The following is a 17,288-nucleotide window of genomic DNA, read 5'->3' as shown; positions in this document are numbered from 1 at the left end:
GTTATACGACTCAAGAAAGAAAGGGATGGTTGGATTATAGATATCCTTTTTCTCATTGTCTACGTCGGTCGGCTGAGAGGCTGAAGATTCAAAGCGTACCGTAGGATCAATAATTTCTGCTTCGTTCCTCCGTCTGTCAATCGCTATAATATCAATCCTGCGAGTGCTGCCTCCTTCGGCGAGGCAGTGGACTTCTTCGTACACTTCTAGATTTTTGAGACGAAGAGCATTAGCAATTAGGTTTCTGATGATGTTATGGCGTTTGATCCTAAGCAGTTCTCCTTGAGGGCAACTCCCCAGCACATGTGGTAAGGTTTCATACTCACTGCAGTGTCTGCAGTGGCCTGTGCTGGTAGAACGTCCCGGCAGAGTACGTACTGGTGCAACCATCGCTGTCATCTTCAACATCTCCCTCCATTCCGAACAAGGAGCTTACATGATATAATAGTTACTCACCACTGAGTAATTGGTAGGTGGACTTGTCGTGGAATAGTACGTAACATCTTTGTTGCATAACATCATATTTCGGAAACGTAACTTAACATAACTTTGTTATGACTATCGTAATTCCCTTTACAGTCGGGTGCACAACACTTCAGTACCATTTCAGACAATGGAATTAACAGTTGACACAATTAAACGAATTAAAACACTTCTAATTACACCGTCACATGGCCAAACTCATTGATTTTTATTACTGAAGAAACTTCAAACTTGCCTCCCGATGCTGACGTCACGCCACATTCTCGGAACGGTTCTGAGGTCTTATATCTGGCTGGGAGCGCCCCGGTCGTGTGTGACTGGCTAGTCCCTTCTAGGAAGTACCAAAACGGCTAAAACATGGCTGGCACGTAACGATACCCTGGCCGTTGAGCATTTTAAAAATAGGACATTTTAAAATATAAAACGTTCATCAACAATCCATACTTAGGCTATTTTGCTCTTGAGAGCCAATTTCGAACTTGTCTCTCCCAGTTCGGCCCCCTCGGGGATATTATTGAATTTTCGATTTTTGTAGGGACCTTGAAGAAAATTAGGCTCTCTGAGTGAAAATTTTGTTTCTATGTTCACTGTAAGTGCTTCATTTATTCATGCTATTTTAACTTTTACACTTATCGTCATACAAATTTATACTTAGACTACCATTATTGTAGATTTAGAGTTTCCCGGTTCACGTTGGTAAATTGGTCACTGCAGTGACACGTAATGACGAAAATTCGTTGTCATAACAACATTCAAATACCTGTAACGGGCTTATCAAGCAAGAATTAGATTAATAGGGCCATAAACAAGTATTATTATTATTATTATTATTATTATTATTATTATTATTATTATTATTATTATTTGTTACTTGCTTAATGTCACACTTAAACATCGGAGGTTTTCGACGACAAAGGGATGGGATAGGGCAAGGACTGGAATGGTAGTGGCCGTGGACTTCAGGTAGAGACTCGGTATTTACCTGGTGTGAAAATGGGAAACCACGGAAAACAATCTTCAGGGCCGTCGGCTGTGGGATTCGAACCCACTATCTCCCGGATAAAAGCTCATAATTCAGTGACTCTATCCACATGGTCAAATCGCTTCCTGTTATTATTATTAATATTATTATTAACAACATTATGTTTGTTTTTTCTGCTAGCGAAACGATCTAGCAGTCATGTTTCGGCTTCCTATTCGAAAGTCCCGGCTTCGATTCTCGCCCAGTTCAGTTATTTTTATCATCATAAGAGGGGGTTCAGCCTACGTGAGAACGATTAGTGAGGAGCAATCTGACGGCGAGATAGCGACCCCGGTCTATGACGCCGATAATAACCAACGAGAGGGTTCGTTGCGCTAGCCATGCATCGTCGTCGCTAGGTTGGCCAAGTGCCATTCAGTTTGCTTATTATTGGTTTTAAGTCTTATTTACCACTCCCTATGATTTTTGTGGACACCAAACACAAGAAACCTGTGGAACAACAATTATTTTACGCACCAATAAATTTTCGGGAACGTGACTATATAACAAACTAGCTGATGTACCCGTGCTTCGCTACGGGATTCTCAGAAATACTGTCTTTGTGGTTTTACTAACTACAGTTAACTCAGGCCATTACAAAAACGTCAGTAGGAATGTAGGGATTAAAAGCCATATAACATATAATATACTCGCTCAAATGAAAGAAAAACCGCACATTTTCTCACTTTTAACGAACAGAACTACCATGCCGATCTAACAGTCCAAAGTTCCAGAGCTGGAATGACCAGGCCGCAGAGAGCCGTGAACACTCCTCTGCCATTGTTCCGTTAAATATACACACTGGGTATTCCAATCAGTGCCTCAGCGTAGGGATTGAATAGCTCGACTGCTATGATGAACCAGTTTGTTACGTAGGCCTACCAGTAGTATCAGAAAATTTATGAACCAGAGGAATGGCATCCTTAAGAAGAAAGTTATCTAACTTCCCAGCTATTTCCCGCCAATATTCAGGCAGCGGCTGTTATACTCGGAACGACCGGGCGAGTTGGCCTTGCGCTTCGGGGCGCAAAGCTGTGAGTTTTCATCCGGGAGGTAGTGGGTTCGAAAACCACTGTCGACAGCCCTGAAGATGGTTTCCCGCGGTCTCCCAATTTCACACCAGGCAAATGCTGTGTCTGTACCGTAATTAACGCCAGTGCCGCTTCCTTTCCACTCCTAGCCCTTTCCTATCCCATCGTCGCCATAATATATATCTGTGTCAGTGTGACGTAAAGCAAATTAAAAAAATACTCGGTACACAGCAGTAATCCGATCTATCGGACATGACTGGCAACAGAAGACATCACAACAAACAATGGTCAACGTAATGTCATTGTTGTTCAATGTTATGAGCTTTCTGTGATATGACTCTGTGATATTAGGGCGTCTTACATTGCCTCCGGCTTCCGTCTGGGGCTCGTGGTGGAATTTACACCGTGATGATGCACTCGATTTCCTGGAATGCCATCACTGCTTCCCTCTGCTTCTCTCTTGAGCTATGCTTGTCCAGGAAAGTAGCTGCTACAAAATGATTACTCTGCTTCACTGCCTCGTACGTAATTCCGCTCAATGCTGTGACCTAGGCGAGATCAATTTGCAAATCTCCTACTTATAAATTAGTTCCGTTAAAAGTAGTGCCTATTTACGGTCAGAAACCGGTCACAGCCAAGCTCATATGGCAGATATGTTGCGCGAACCGCACTAAAATTCGCGAACTCGATATAGTTCAGTAACTTGCAATACACAGTCAGTGCTTGGGTGAGCTAGTTACATTCTAGTAATAAGTTACCGTGACTTTGTTCTATTTACTCAGATTAGGCAAGTGGTCTAGAAGTTACTCGCGTACAAAGCGCACTGCGCACTGGACTGTCAATCTCCAGACACGGCTCCCTCGGTGGTGGTGGTGATTATTGTTTTAAGAGGAAGTACAACTAGGCAACCATCCTCTATACAACACTAATCAGAGGGAAAAAATGGAAGGGGTCCGACACTTCGAAAAATGAAGATATCGGCCAAAGGAAGACAAGGGCCACGAAGGGCATGAAAATGAAAGACTCCCTAGCCCTCGCAAACCTAATAGCGTCGGGGTCGGAAAAGAACAAGAGTTGACCAAGGGAGGTCGGATAGGATAGATGAAAGTGAGGAGCCTGGCACAAGTAAGTGGAAGCAATGCCAGGACTCAGCTGAGGGCCCCGTGGTCGCCAACCCACGCTCCAAAGTTCAGAGCCCCTGGGGTACGGCTCCCTCGGCTTTATAGAGAAGAGCGGTTTCCGCTACAGGCGGTGCTTTCCCAGGCTCTCTCTGGCCGGTCTTTTCGAAGTGGCGGTTGGTCTCCAATGGTCGTTTGAATTTAAGTAGGTAAACTTTAGATTTGCTTGTAGCACGCCGCAATAATACGATTATCCTTTCATAAATTAAAATGACGTGTATTATTGTCCAATGCATGATATTACTGGCGCTCGAGTGGAAAAAAAGCTTATTCAACTGACTAGCTGTCAGGCCTGGAGTGCTCTAATTCCTGATAGAAGATAGCGTAAGAGTGGAATAGTTTAAGAACAATAAGACACTGATACATAGGATGTAAATTATTTCGTAATGTGGCCTCAGATCTTCTATAAACGATGTCATTTTGCGGGCTCTGATTTCAGCAGAAGTTCCTTCCGTACCAGAGCCCACTAGCTGCTACCGTTCAGACGGTGAAAGGCCAGACGGAATGGCACTTGTGCCATGGAAAAGGGGTAAATCTCCCTTGTGGGATTTTACCTGTGCCAAACACGTTCGCTCAGTTCAATCTTCCCGTTTAGTCATTGAGTGCTGGAGGTGCAGCCGCGAATAGGGAAAATGCTAAGACAAGAAATTACAGTGATTTGTTGGAAACATTCTTCTTCGTGCCAGTAGCCATTGAACGAGTGGTACCTGGGTAATGAAGGCCTCAATTTTATCAAAGAGTTTGGACAACAAATTGCTCGAATTTCCGGCGATACGCGATCAACTGCTTATTTTATTAATTGCATAAACATAGCTATAATGTCACATCATTGTCGAGACACTACCACCTGGTAAAGGACTGGATGAAGCTTTTCTTCTTTAATGCATTAGGCCCTACTTTGTACTTTGTATATATTCAGTAGCCTGTACTATGCATTAAATTACTAGTTTAATAATTCATTGCACATCGTGCGCTTTAAATAAATTGTTGTCGTTCTTTGATGGCATTATTTGAGATGCCAATCGTTTTGCAGGTCTCTAGAAACGGCTTGGCATTGTTTCAATAGGAACCAGAATTAATCCAGTCACTTCGATATGTTCTAGGTTCTGCTTCTTTTCATAGTAGTACACTGTAGGTTCGTAGATAGCCTGATTTCATTGTAAACCTCCTGTGGCTGGTGTGAGTCAAATATTACAGTTCGCTTGTAGTATATAGCCTGTCTCTGAGTCACATTTAAAGGCTATGATATCGATTCGCTTTGTTCTCACTTGTATATCGATTCCAGAAACTTCCTGATGAATGACATATCCTCTATTTTATGAAGTATCAGCTAGCATGTGAAGGATGATATGGAGCAGCTAGACAGTTGCACATTCTGTATTAAAGTGTAAAACAGTGACTCAGTTCTGGAACATTATGAAACGTCTCTAGTATCCTTTCTTCTTATAGCCAATAATGACTGTTTAATTTTCTTTGAAGTACAATAATCGGTTTTATCTTTTCAGCTGTACGGTGATTGGTTCCTCGGAAAATCAAGCAAGGAAGGCTACTGGAACGAAACCCAATGTTACCGTATGTCCGTTAATAAAGTCGATGAAACTACCTTAGAGGCATCAATAATTTACAATGGAATAAAGCATGCCCAGACATTCACAATAGTAAACACAGAGAATGCTGGGACTTGGCAAATTCCAGGTAAGTATGCATGTAAATCATCATCATAACCTCGAGATTTAGAGACTTATATCCTGGGGATAGTGAGATTTGTCCGTCGGCTATCCGTGACGGGGGTGAGGAGTGTACAAACGTTATCCATCATTCGTGACCCACCAGAAACTTAAGTAAAATACTCAAAGTGTGTTGGGTTGCCGCCCCTTACAGGAACAATGCCACTGTGTGTTTGTACGCCACATCCAGGAGGTGCATCTGTATGGAAATGAAAGTGAAAGGAAAATCTTATTATGTATGAATAATTTTGAACATTCCGTCACAATAAATTTACAAAGTGTTCCGCATAAAATTACAATCCACTCATTATGCTCTTGTTAACATTTCAAGTGTAAGAATTGCTGCAGGAAGTTTATATACAAGGTCAGCTCTATTTGCCAGCTGTTCTTCGTAATATTCATGGCGAAAATATCAACATAGGGAAGTTTGTGGGGGTTAAATCAGGTGTTTGATGATAACTTTTACAACGTCGTATGCAAACCAACTTATCTCTCGGGATTAGTTTAGTCATCATTCCCAAATAAACACTCCGGTGTCCAGAGTACCTTCTTATTTTCTGGGTACCTATCTGTTTCGGATGTTAGTGATCATGATGGCTGTTTTTGTCTTGTTTGTGCCAGCAGGGAACAGTTAAACTGATGACATATTGCACCAGCCTCTAAGATTGTCAAGCCAAGATATTCGTCTTCTTCCAGGACCTCTTTTACTGTTGCTTTTCCACTGATATACTTTTTGGAGTAGGTCGTATCTATCTGTATTGCACATGATATGTTCCTGATACTATAGCTTTGGGCATTTCACTATCTTGATCAAATGAGGCGTTGTGTTCATCCTTTCAATTATCACCACGTTTGTCATTCTCTGGGTTCAAGATATTCTGAGTATCCGCATATAAAGCCGTGTTTCAAAGGTCTGCAGCTTCTTCTCTGTCTTTTTACTTAGTATCCAAGTCTCTATACCATATAAAAGAACAGAAAATACATAGCAGCGCAAATGTCTGATTTTAGTTCCTATTGTTAGATTGCAGCTTTTAAACGCATTATTCATTTTCTAGATCACACTTCTTGCTTTTCCAATGAGTAGCTTGACTTCTTGTGAGTTATCCCAGTCTTCATTTATTATGGTTCCAGGTATGAATATTGTTTTACCCTTTCTACACTCTTTTGATTTATAACAAGCTTAATCTGGCTATATTTTTCTTACTGTATAACCATGAGTTTTGTCTTTGCGGTGTTTCTTTCAAGCCCGTATTGGCTGCTGAATGTTACAGTTCTATCCATTAGTGATTTTAGTGCTTGGATCGTATCAGCAAATACAATCGTCTCATCGGCATATCGGATGTTGTTTAATCTCACTTCATTTATCAAAATTCCTTCTTCTATATCTTCCAAGTCTTCTCTAAATATGTATTCTGAACACAAATTAAATATTACAGGTGACAAGGTACATCACTACCTCACTCCTCTGACGATATTGACTGCTTCAGTGTGTTCTCCTTCAACACGCAACACCGCTGTTTAATTCCAGTACAGCGTCTTGATTCGCAGATCTTTTCCCACCATTCCAATATTTATCATAATTATCAACTTTTCATGTTTTACGGTCAAAGGCTTTCTGGTAGTCTATTAGACAATAAAATACATTCTTATTTAAATCTCTACATTTCTGAAGCAGTGCCTGTACACTGAACAAGGCCTCTCCCGTACCCACTGCGTTAACAAATCCACACTGATTAGGGGCTATCTGATCTTCGCACAGTCTGTGTATTCTTCTGTGCATCATTCTCAAAAACACTTTCAAGATACGACTCATCAAGCTTATCATGCGGTAATCTGAACATTGTTGTGCATTTACCTTTTTGGCGAGGTGCTGAACCCTGACTTGAGCCATTCCGATGGAAAATTCCCGGATACATAAATTTGGTTGAAGATTTTGGTCAATCACTTGACATTATTTTCATCCATCAGTTTTAAGAACTCAGCTTCTACTTTATCTGGTCCCACTGCCATTCCGTTCTTAATCTGATTGATGGCTGTTTAAACTTCTTCTAGTGTATCTCTGCCACTTATTTCAATTATACTTTGTGTAAAAGCAAATCTATTGTCATGAAATAAATCTATATATTTTTGACGTCTTCTTCTTGTCTTCTAAATCCACCATCAAGTTCCTGGTTTCATCTGTTAACTTTCCACAGGTGCCATTCCTGTATTTCCCTGTTACTTCTCTTATTTTCTCGTGTACATTGAAGCTGTCATACCTACTTTGATATAAATCAATCTCCCCACATTGCTCCAATTTTTCTTTTTCTTTTGCCTCCCTGGTATTTCTTCTGATGTTCGCATTTATCCTTCTGTTTCTGCAGATTTTCCTTTATTAACTCTTCTTTTCTCCATTACGTTCAATGTTACATCCGTCATCCATGACTTTTTCCTTTCCCCTCTGGTTTCGTGTGTTTCTCTTTTATATGCTGTACAGCGTTTTGTAGTTTAGTCCATTTTAATTTGACATTATTACTGGTGATATTTTTCTCTGTGATAATTTTCAAGTTAAGTTCTACTTGCATGTTCTGTTTCACTATTCGGTCTTTCATTTTCCTTAAATTATAGTTTTGCTTGTTCTTCCTCTTCACTTTCTTCATTTTGCTTTTGAAAACACCAACAAGTAGTGTGTGACCTAAGTTGACGTCTGCACCCGGGAAGGTTTTTACTGCGGTGCAACTGTTCCTGAATCGTTTATTTATCAACATGAAATCAACCTGGTTCCTCACACATTTTCCGGTTTGTCCATTAGAGGCTTCCATGTATATAAGTTTCTAGGTGGGAGTTTAAACCAAGTGTTCATAATCACTAAGTCATTTGACATAGCAAATTTTCGAGAACTTCCCCTCTGGAAATCCACTCTTCTAGTCCAAATGGTCCTACTATGTCTGATGTCTTACCTTCCCCCATTTCCGCATTCAAATCTTCCAACACAATTGCCAGGTCATGTTTGTTAAGGTTTTAAAAAATTCCATTTATGCTTTCGTAGAATTCTTCTGCCTTTTCATCTTTCTTGTCCATTGTAGATGTATGCATTTGTATTATGTTCATATCAATAGGCCTAAAACTCAGCTGTAACATCATTACTCTGGTTGATACGGGTGTGAAACTTTTGAGACACCTTGCTACTTCCGCTGAAAGTATTACACCGACTCCATGTGCATGCGTTCCATCAGTTCTACGCGATTATTGCACTCTATGTTCATTTATGTAAACATCTACCGTATTCGGCCATCGTATCTCACTAGCACCAAGTATCTCTATCTCGATCCTAGCCATTTATTTAATCGTATTATGTATTTTTCCTCCTTGAACCACTGTTCTCACATTCCAGGTTGCGATTTTAATTTGTCTTGACACTTGATTTTCTTCATGCCTGTACTCACAACAGTACATGCCGGAGATCCGATTGAGGAACTTACTTCGGATGATGATAATTTCGTAATGAGCATAGCCATAATGATTACTAGGACTTGCCATCAGGCCTTTAATGTGGTCGTTGTCCAGTGCGTTCGGCATCCTTGTGCCGCTGGCCACCTTTATGGTTCCTCCGCCTTTAAAGCGAGTTTCCCAACTCAAGAACAAAGAGCCAATTAAGGAGAGAGGGGATATTTCTGTAATGGTTTTCTCCTTTAGTCTTTTATAGTCCCCTATCAACCAGCAAGGCAGCAGGTTGTACTCGTATTAACCTCCAAGTACATTGCTGCATCTACCGCAATCTCCACCTTTCCGAAGGCCATCTGCTCCGTTGAAGAGTCCGTTGAGGTCTTCACTCGTAATCCTAAGCCGAGACCTTTACCAGATGTGACTCACACTGGGCCATTGCGCTCTGGGACTTACATAGGCAGGGGCGCCACTCCGTGCGTCAGTCCGTGCGTAGGGCTGCCTACGAAAAGTGTCCTTACCAGAGGATACTTATTGAAAAATAATTAATTGCGCTCGTCATCAGACGTAAATGGGAATAAAAGCAGCATAAGACACTAATTTAGCAAATTTGGATATTTAAATAAAAATGTGATTTATGTCCAGGTGTGTGCAATTCACTTGTTCGTGAAGCAACTCGTAAAATTCCACTGGATGTGTTTGCTATCTGCTGTAAGCTCTGGGCTGTGAGCCGTTTGAATATCTGCAAGTGCAGATTATGTTCAATAATTCCATGCTCTACGATATGGATGAAGTCTGTCTTAATATACGCAGGTAAAAGGCGCAGATGCACGTTCAGTGCGATGACGCTCTCCGAATATCAGCAGCATGCCCACAAATTCGTTTTTCGTATAACGTGGTCATTCCATTGCTATGAATTTTAGTACACTTCATGTTTACGTGGTGGAGGTGTTTGTGCTGTAAACAATAGGCGGAGTTTTTTCGTGTCGTTTCAGCAAATTTAGTTCCCAGTTCATCTAAAGTCCCTGCAACATTCGGGAACTTCTCCGCTTCCGCGTTGTTACATGTACATGTTTTATACATTTCAGTGAAAAACCCTACAGTGGAAACTGTGTGTCCGAAGCACCAGGTATAGTTTCGGTGAACTGAGTCACGTTGTGGAAGAGAGAACATAAAATTAATTATCATATCGAAAGCACTCATACTCGCGGAGTGCTTTTTCCAATTTCCGCTCAATCTACGAGAGACAATTGAGGTGCTATCTGAGGGTGACGTAGAGGCCCCCGTCTAGAAAGGCAGAAATGGAAGTCTAGTAGTTTTTTCACGCTGACCATGCGTCTCTCGTAATATGCAGCAATTTGGGACGAGCAAAAGCCGTTTTCTGGCTAAGGCCTTTCAGTGTTGTATCACCTCGGATTTTATGATTGCAGACATTTAATTAATTATCAACATGGATCCAACTTTCTACACAGACATGAGCTTGATATTAATATTCTTAAGAGGAAAGAACGTTTAATGTATTTCACACTACTTTTCTAATTCGTTAATAGATTCATTCATTTTACTTCTCCGGGTGAAATAATATTCTGCCTCAGTTTTTGTTTGTCAAATCATTACACGGGCAATTCACTGTGAACATTTATGGGCTGCCAGTTCTTTCAAAGAGATGTTTTTAGCAGCATCTGACAGTAGGCTTGATTAAGATCTAACGTGGTGAATAATTTAGCTTCCCGGAACCGAGGGAAGCAAGAATGCAAGTCAGGGAAGGGTACTGATTGTAAGACGACTTTTTTATTCAGCGCCCCATAATCCACAATCACTTTGTGGTTTTGGCACTAAGAAAATTTTATTAATGACTTCCCTCAGAGATTTCATCTTGGGAGGTACCAAACGATGAGGAGGAAACCTTACTGGTACAGAATCAGTAACATCGATCTTGTAGTATTCCGTTATGTCAGTGACTCCTAGCTTATCTGAGAAAAATAGAAATGAAATGGCGTATGGCTTTTAGTGGCGGGAGTGTCCAAGGACATATTTGGCTCGCCAGGTGCACGTCTTTCGATTTGAAGCCCGTAGGGGACGTGATGAGGATGAAATGATAATGAAGACGACACATACACCCAGCCCCAGTGCCGGCGAAATTAACCAATGATGGTTAAAATTCCTTACACTGCCGGGAATCGAACCCGGGACCCCTGTGACCAAAGGCCAGCACGCTAACCATTTAGCCATAGCGCCGGACGAGAAAAATATAGAAAACTGACATAAACCCATTAGCCTGATTCTCAGATAAATTACTAAGATCTAACATAATTTCTTACTGAAGAGGTGAACCAACAGAAAATGACGCAGAATTACAATGTAAAAGTAAAGTCGAAGTGCCACAATACGGACGAATTTGGCGAAGCAGAATAGTTTCTGATGATCTAACACAAAACCTGAATTGTACAGGAAAGTAGCACCCAGAACAATGGGGCGCGACATATATTTAGTTACATACAATCTGAATTTCCACGTGAATTTTGAAATTCTAATTTTCCTAAAAATGAAGCTCAAAATTTCCTAAAAAGAAGTGTCGGCCAATACACATATAAAGAGGAAGGAGCATACTTAGAAAAATTACATCCAGTCTTCAGCTTAGAATACCACTGACACTAAACATCCGGAACCGAATAAGGCAGTTATGGTTTTGCTATTCTCAACCTTGAGAAATACAATAAATTGATTGTATTCAGAAGGTATTTTCAAGCACTTTTCGGACCAAGAAATTCACTACGGCACTTAGCTTTAAGTTTTGATAGCACAACGTCAACACATGGAATGGTTTCACTTGACTTATATTTGTTTGGGAAGGAAGAATAATAATAAGAAAAAAGACAGCCTGGTAGCCTAGGTTACCCTATTGCAAGATTAAGTAGATTTTGAAACATTACAGCCTGTAGCAAAATGCACAAAAAGACCGCACTTGGGACAGTCCGGATAGGCAGAAGTTCCTGCTTTCGAAGACTAGTTCCTTAAATGATTCACAGACCCATAAGCATAATATTTACGAAGGGTGAACGTTTTGCTCAGTGGAGGCCAAGATACAGAAGAGAAGGTGGTGGGTAGAACGCAGTTCTCAGCGTGTTGGCATATTTGACTCCCTCCGTAGCGACAGACTTCGCCTCAAGTTCGTCAAAATTGTAGGGCTTGGAAATGAAACCAAAATAAGAACAGTAGGGAGGTGAAATCCCTCCAATAAAGGTTTGAATCATCTGCCCTTCGGAATACTTAAGTACAAATGCCCTGACGTAAAAATTAATATCTTGGAAGAAATCTGCCAGGTTTTCATCCAGTCTTTTTGGACTCTGAGAGATAAATTTCTGAACTAGGGACGTCAGAAACTTTGAGGAATAAAATGTGCCAGAAGATGGGCCTTGAAGATTTCTATAGTACTTCTGTAAGAGATGAATTTCTCTATTTCATCAGAAAGAAAACCAACTGTGCACTGATGTACAATTTATAAAATTTGAGAGTGAGATACCATAAATACAAGAGCATGATACTGAAACTCAAATAGAAAACATAAAATGGAAATGACATTCCTAGTTGGAATAACCGTAAACTTGGAAATACCTTTCAAAAGAATAGCAAGCGGATGGGGTAGAATTCTAAAACATTGAGAAATACCGGCGCAACAGTTAGAGGTTTGGGGGTTCATTTGATGGATAACTGATGAAAAATCTGGTTATTATTTGTCGGGACAAGGGAAAGGCTCACTGCGTGCTGTTCAGATGGGGCCGTAGCGCGTTGTTGTACGGATGACAGAATACGGTCAGAGGACTTGCGTTTCTCTTCCACAATAGCCACAGGTAGAACTACTACTCCTCCCAATAACAGACCCAGTTCATCACCAATTAATTATATCAGGTAACATAGAGATGGTCTAGCACAAACATTCAGCAGTTATAGAGTGTTCATCGCTGACTTTAGGAGACACTACAACACCAATTCTATAATAAAAGAGAAACATTCGTACCTGTAGAGATTTAACTTCAATAGCTGATGGCCCGCCACCTTCAAAAACCTAATTAGTGAAGTAAGTTCAGCTACATCAGAGCCGATTTTGGACAATCTCTTTAACTTCCTTCCCCCCATGAACAGGGACATACACAGGAAAATACAAAAAATCTTTAAGGTATGACACATCCGTAGAGACCGTGCCACCACATTGCACCTTCCTATTTAACAGCTCTTAAATAAGTTCCTCCTTACGGCGATACCAAGGAGCTAAAAGTCCCGAGGGTTTGACATGATGAAATGCAGAGAAAGTACGAACATTTTGAAACCCAGTTAAAATTGAAATGTTTTGAATTAATCATTTTCCAAAAAACAGCCAAAGGGGTTTCGTCCACCCCATACAACCTCGCTCTGCTACCGCATATTACGAATATTCCCTTGGAGCAGAGAGGGAAAGAAGCGTGGGAGTGAATGGCAGGACAAAGCATGAATAAATTTTAAATTTTGATAATAATATCTACTGAGATTTATTTCCTTTATTTTCTTATCCGATGATCTCTTCAAAATAACAATAACAGAAGATTTAACAAGAGGGGAACATTAACAAGGAATAACAGGGAAGCTTAGAAGCTCAGTGAATTTGCAAACAGGGAAGAGAGGACTTAAATTTCATACAAGTCTTTCAGAGGAAATCAGACCAATAGGTTTTATAAATTTAGAATGTGCCTGTTACACGCTTTTTTTTACAAATAAACTCTCACAGCAGAGGGAAAATGGAATTGTATGCAGTTCAAAGAAGAAGCTGTAGCTTCTAGAACAAAGTTACTAAGAGAGAAATCGAACCTTCTAAGGTCATCTTTATATCTAAAAGGTCTCGAGAGTTTACATATTACACTTTACAATTGCATTTTTTACAATTGGCTTTACGTCACATCAGCACGAATAGGCCTTATGACGACTATGGGAGAGAACAGGGCCAGGAGTGAGAGCGAAGCGTCCGTGGCCTTAATTGAGGTACAACCCCAGCATTTGCCTGGTGTGAAGATTGGGACGCACGGAAAACCATCTTCGAACTCATTGTCTCCCAAATGCAACTTTACGCCTACGCGCCCCTAACCATACGGCTAAGTAGCTCGGTACAATTGCACTTTATGGACCAGGAAGTTACATTATTGTCCTTGTGTCAAACACCACTAATTACCTTAAGCAGAATACACTTTCTACTGTTAAAACCTTAACCAGCTTTTATACTCGCTACACTTATTTCATAGAGAAGCCGTATTCGACAGATGGATCAAAAGATCCAGGGACCGAAACTATACTACAGGGCCGAGAAAAGAAAACAACGTTAAATAAAAAAGGTCGAAAACAAAACACAAAATGGAGGCTGAATCCATTCAAGCACTCCTAGTTTAATGCTAAAGACTAAATCTAACAGAGCATAGGACCTGATGACGCAATGGATAAGCCATACTACTTAGTGACTAAAGAATAATGTCCGAAAGGAGGGTAGAAAAATTTAAAATTAAAGCTTAATTACCAGAAAACAAAGTGAATAGGAGAAACGAGGGTACACGCTCATGCATCCTCACATTTTACAAAATCCCCACGAGGGGTATAAACACTATGTCTGCAGACCACGTACAAGGTAAACGCAGGTCGGTCTAAGCGTTACATGCTAAAGGGGAATGCGGGAATCTTCCATTGATTACACGTTGATTAATTTCACTCAGTTAATGATCTGCTTTACCTCTAGCATCAGCAACGGCTCCCGAAGGAGTCTTTCTACTTTAATGTAGGACTCTTACTGTCCTGATGGGAATTGCCACATTAGGTCCAAAATTCACAATATTTATATGAGACTGACTGACAGTTCTAGAAGAATGACGTAATCCACCTGTCTGATCGGTGATCATTACGCTGACGGACAGAATTTTGATTTACGGATCAAAGTTTAAGACGGTGGTGACAGCTCCAAAATAACAAGAAACAACTGAGAGCGACCAGGTTATCAAACCTTAAAATATGAACATTCCCACTCAAGTTAATTACACCTCGATACATCAGTTGGCACTAGAAATCAGTATAAAGATATGTGGTTAAAGTACATAGAACTTCGTGGAAGTGGTAAAGTTCAGAGAGTTTTTAGTAGAGAGGACGACATCCGGAATACACGGAGGCAATTCAAGTGCACTTGGAAGTAAGCACTGCCCTGGCAACTAGAGTTGTCCTTGAAAGCAGCCAATCATCTTCCAGCTTCACTTCGCCCTCCCTTACTGGAGAAATTACAGCCGTCTTCGCTATTCACGTGCCGTCTCGCACCTGTGTGAGCCACGAAGAATAATTTTGGGATTTGTGTACTCGGTTGGATGGTTCATATTAGGAAAGAGAATATATCCACAAATTTTCCAGGATAAATAAAACATCATGCTTTGCTTACGTTTTCCCCGTCATGAGACTTGTTTCTTTTTTCGAGAATGTGAAATTTTTACACGTTTGTGTACATTTATAGCCAATTTAATGGACCGCCCTAATCATTGAACTTTGGAGACATAACGTTGCAGCTCCTTCCATATATGACAGATTTTACTTTGTAAAGTACACTTTCAGATCAAATAAAATAATTATATTAGCTTGTGTGAGGACGAACCTGATACTCTTCAATTCTGTTTCCTGTGGTGTTTCAGATAGCAACCGCACATTGCAGGTGATCTACTTATCAGAAGATCGTACTACCATGGCGCTATGCGGTTGTGAGGCACATCACGCGGAACCTGCCTCAATACTCCTAAGCAAACAGCTACCGGTCAGCTTGGAGAAGACAGAAGAATTTCGTCTGGCCTTGGAGCTGGCAGGAATGTCAGGTGATCATCAGTTTGTGTGGGAATCTCAGGCTACCTGTTCGTCTGCCTAATGTACCAATCTGCAAGAAGCAAAAATACAGTTGATATAAAAAAGAATCTACTTTCTTTCCTTCCGGAATCTAAAAAAAATTGTATTTAAGACAAAATTAATTGTATACAGTTTTCAGGAGAATATCCGACGAAGAATGAGTTATTTATTTATACGAAACTATATATACATATATTCAGATTGTGGTAGGCTGTTTCGGGAGCCAATGGTGCGGGGTGTTTTGTATCTACTTCATTGCAGGTTCCATATTTTGTGACATTAAGACTGTACACATAATATACCTTTCCTCTCATTCCTTCTGTAATTCCTGAGGGAGGTAACCTCCTGCCATAAGGGATGTCGACTTATAGTGTGTTCTGTCAGACCCCGCGCTAACCGGCGAGGAAATGATGACTTAATTTGCACGGCCGCACTGAATGTGGTATGTCCTGTTCAGTTCATATATATAACTTCGTGTGGCTATTTCTAGCCGAGTGCAGCCCTTGTAAGGCAGACCCTCCGATGAGGGTGGGTGGCATCTGCCATGTGTAGGTAACTGCGTGTTGTTGTGGTGGAGGATAGTGTTATGTGTGGTGTGTGAGTTGCAGGGATGTTGGGGACAGCACAAACACCCAGCCCTCGGGCCACTGGAATTAACCAATTAAGGTTAAAATCCCCGACCCGGCCGGGAATCGAACCCGGGACCCTCCGAACCGAAGGCCAGTACGCTGACCATTCAGCCAACGAGTCGGACTGTTCAGTTCAAAGAGTACGTAATTATCGGAGAGATGTAAAGTACAGAACATAATGGCAAATCGGACACCAGAGGATGTAGTTGAAAACATGTAGCTTAGATTTCATCCTAAGAATTAAATAATATGATTTAAGTCACTGTAGATCAATTGGTTAGTTGACCAAGGCAGGAGCCTGGCAGAGGAAAGTAGAGTAATTCCAGGTCGCCAAACTACGCTCCCCAAATTAAGAGCCCCTGGGTCTCCAAGGTGATAATGATTATGATGGTAACCATCCTCGTCATTATTATGATGCAGGTAGAGTACGATTCCCGGTATCGGCGCATAGCCTACTCCTGCTGAATAACACCACTGGGTCTGTTCAAGGCCACAGTTTGGTGGATGAATCACCGTTAATCAATCAATCAATCAATCAATCAATCAATCAATCAATCAATCAATCAATCAATCAATACTGGTCTGCATTTAGGGCAGCCGCTAGGTTGCAGAATCCCTATCTGATGTTTTCCTAAAGTTTCTTAAATTATTTCAAAGAAATTGCAAATTTATTGATCATCTCCCTTGTTAAACTATTCTAATCCCCAAATCCCCTTCCTGTAAACGAATATTAGTCCCCGTTTTTCCTCTTGAATTCCAACTGTATCTTCATATTGTGATCTTTCCTACATTTAAAAACACCACTCAAACTTATTCGTCTATCTCTCCACTAACAGCTCGGAACATACCACTTAGTCTAGCAACTCGTCTCCTTTCTCTCAAATCTTCCCAACCCAAACTTTGCA

General features: G+C 40.8%; 1 protein-coding gene across 1 annotated transcript in view; it reads left to right on the top strand.

Annotated features, from left to right (window-relative positions):
* The window catches only part of LOC136874900 (uncharacterized), a 28,182-nt gene extending 12,360 nt beyond the window's left edge, over positions 1–15,822 (top strand). The window contains exons 2-3 of the mRNA XM_067148603.2: positions 5,219–5,408; positions 15,550–15,822. Of these exons, the coding sequence (XP_067004704.2) occupies positions 5,219–5,408; positions 15,550–15,776 (417 nt within the window). The 3' untranslated portion in view covers positions 15,777–15,822. The remainder of the gene's footprint in view (positions 1–5,218; positions 5,409–15,549) is intronic.
* The last annotated feature ends 1,466 nt before the right edge of the window (positions 15,823–17,288 follow it).

The sequence above is a fragment of the Anabrus simplex genome, chromosome 5 (genome assembly GCF_040414725.1).
Source record: "Anabrus simplex isolate iqAnaSimp1 chromosome 5, ASM4041472v1, whole genome shotgun sequence".
Lineage (NCBI taxonomy): Eukaryota > Metazoa > Arthropoda > Insecta > Orthoptera > Tettigoniidae > Anabrus > Anabrus simplex.
The sequence above is the reverse complement of the archived record's forward strand: the minus strand, read 5'-3'. Positions and strand labels throughout refer to the sequence as shown.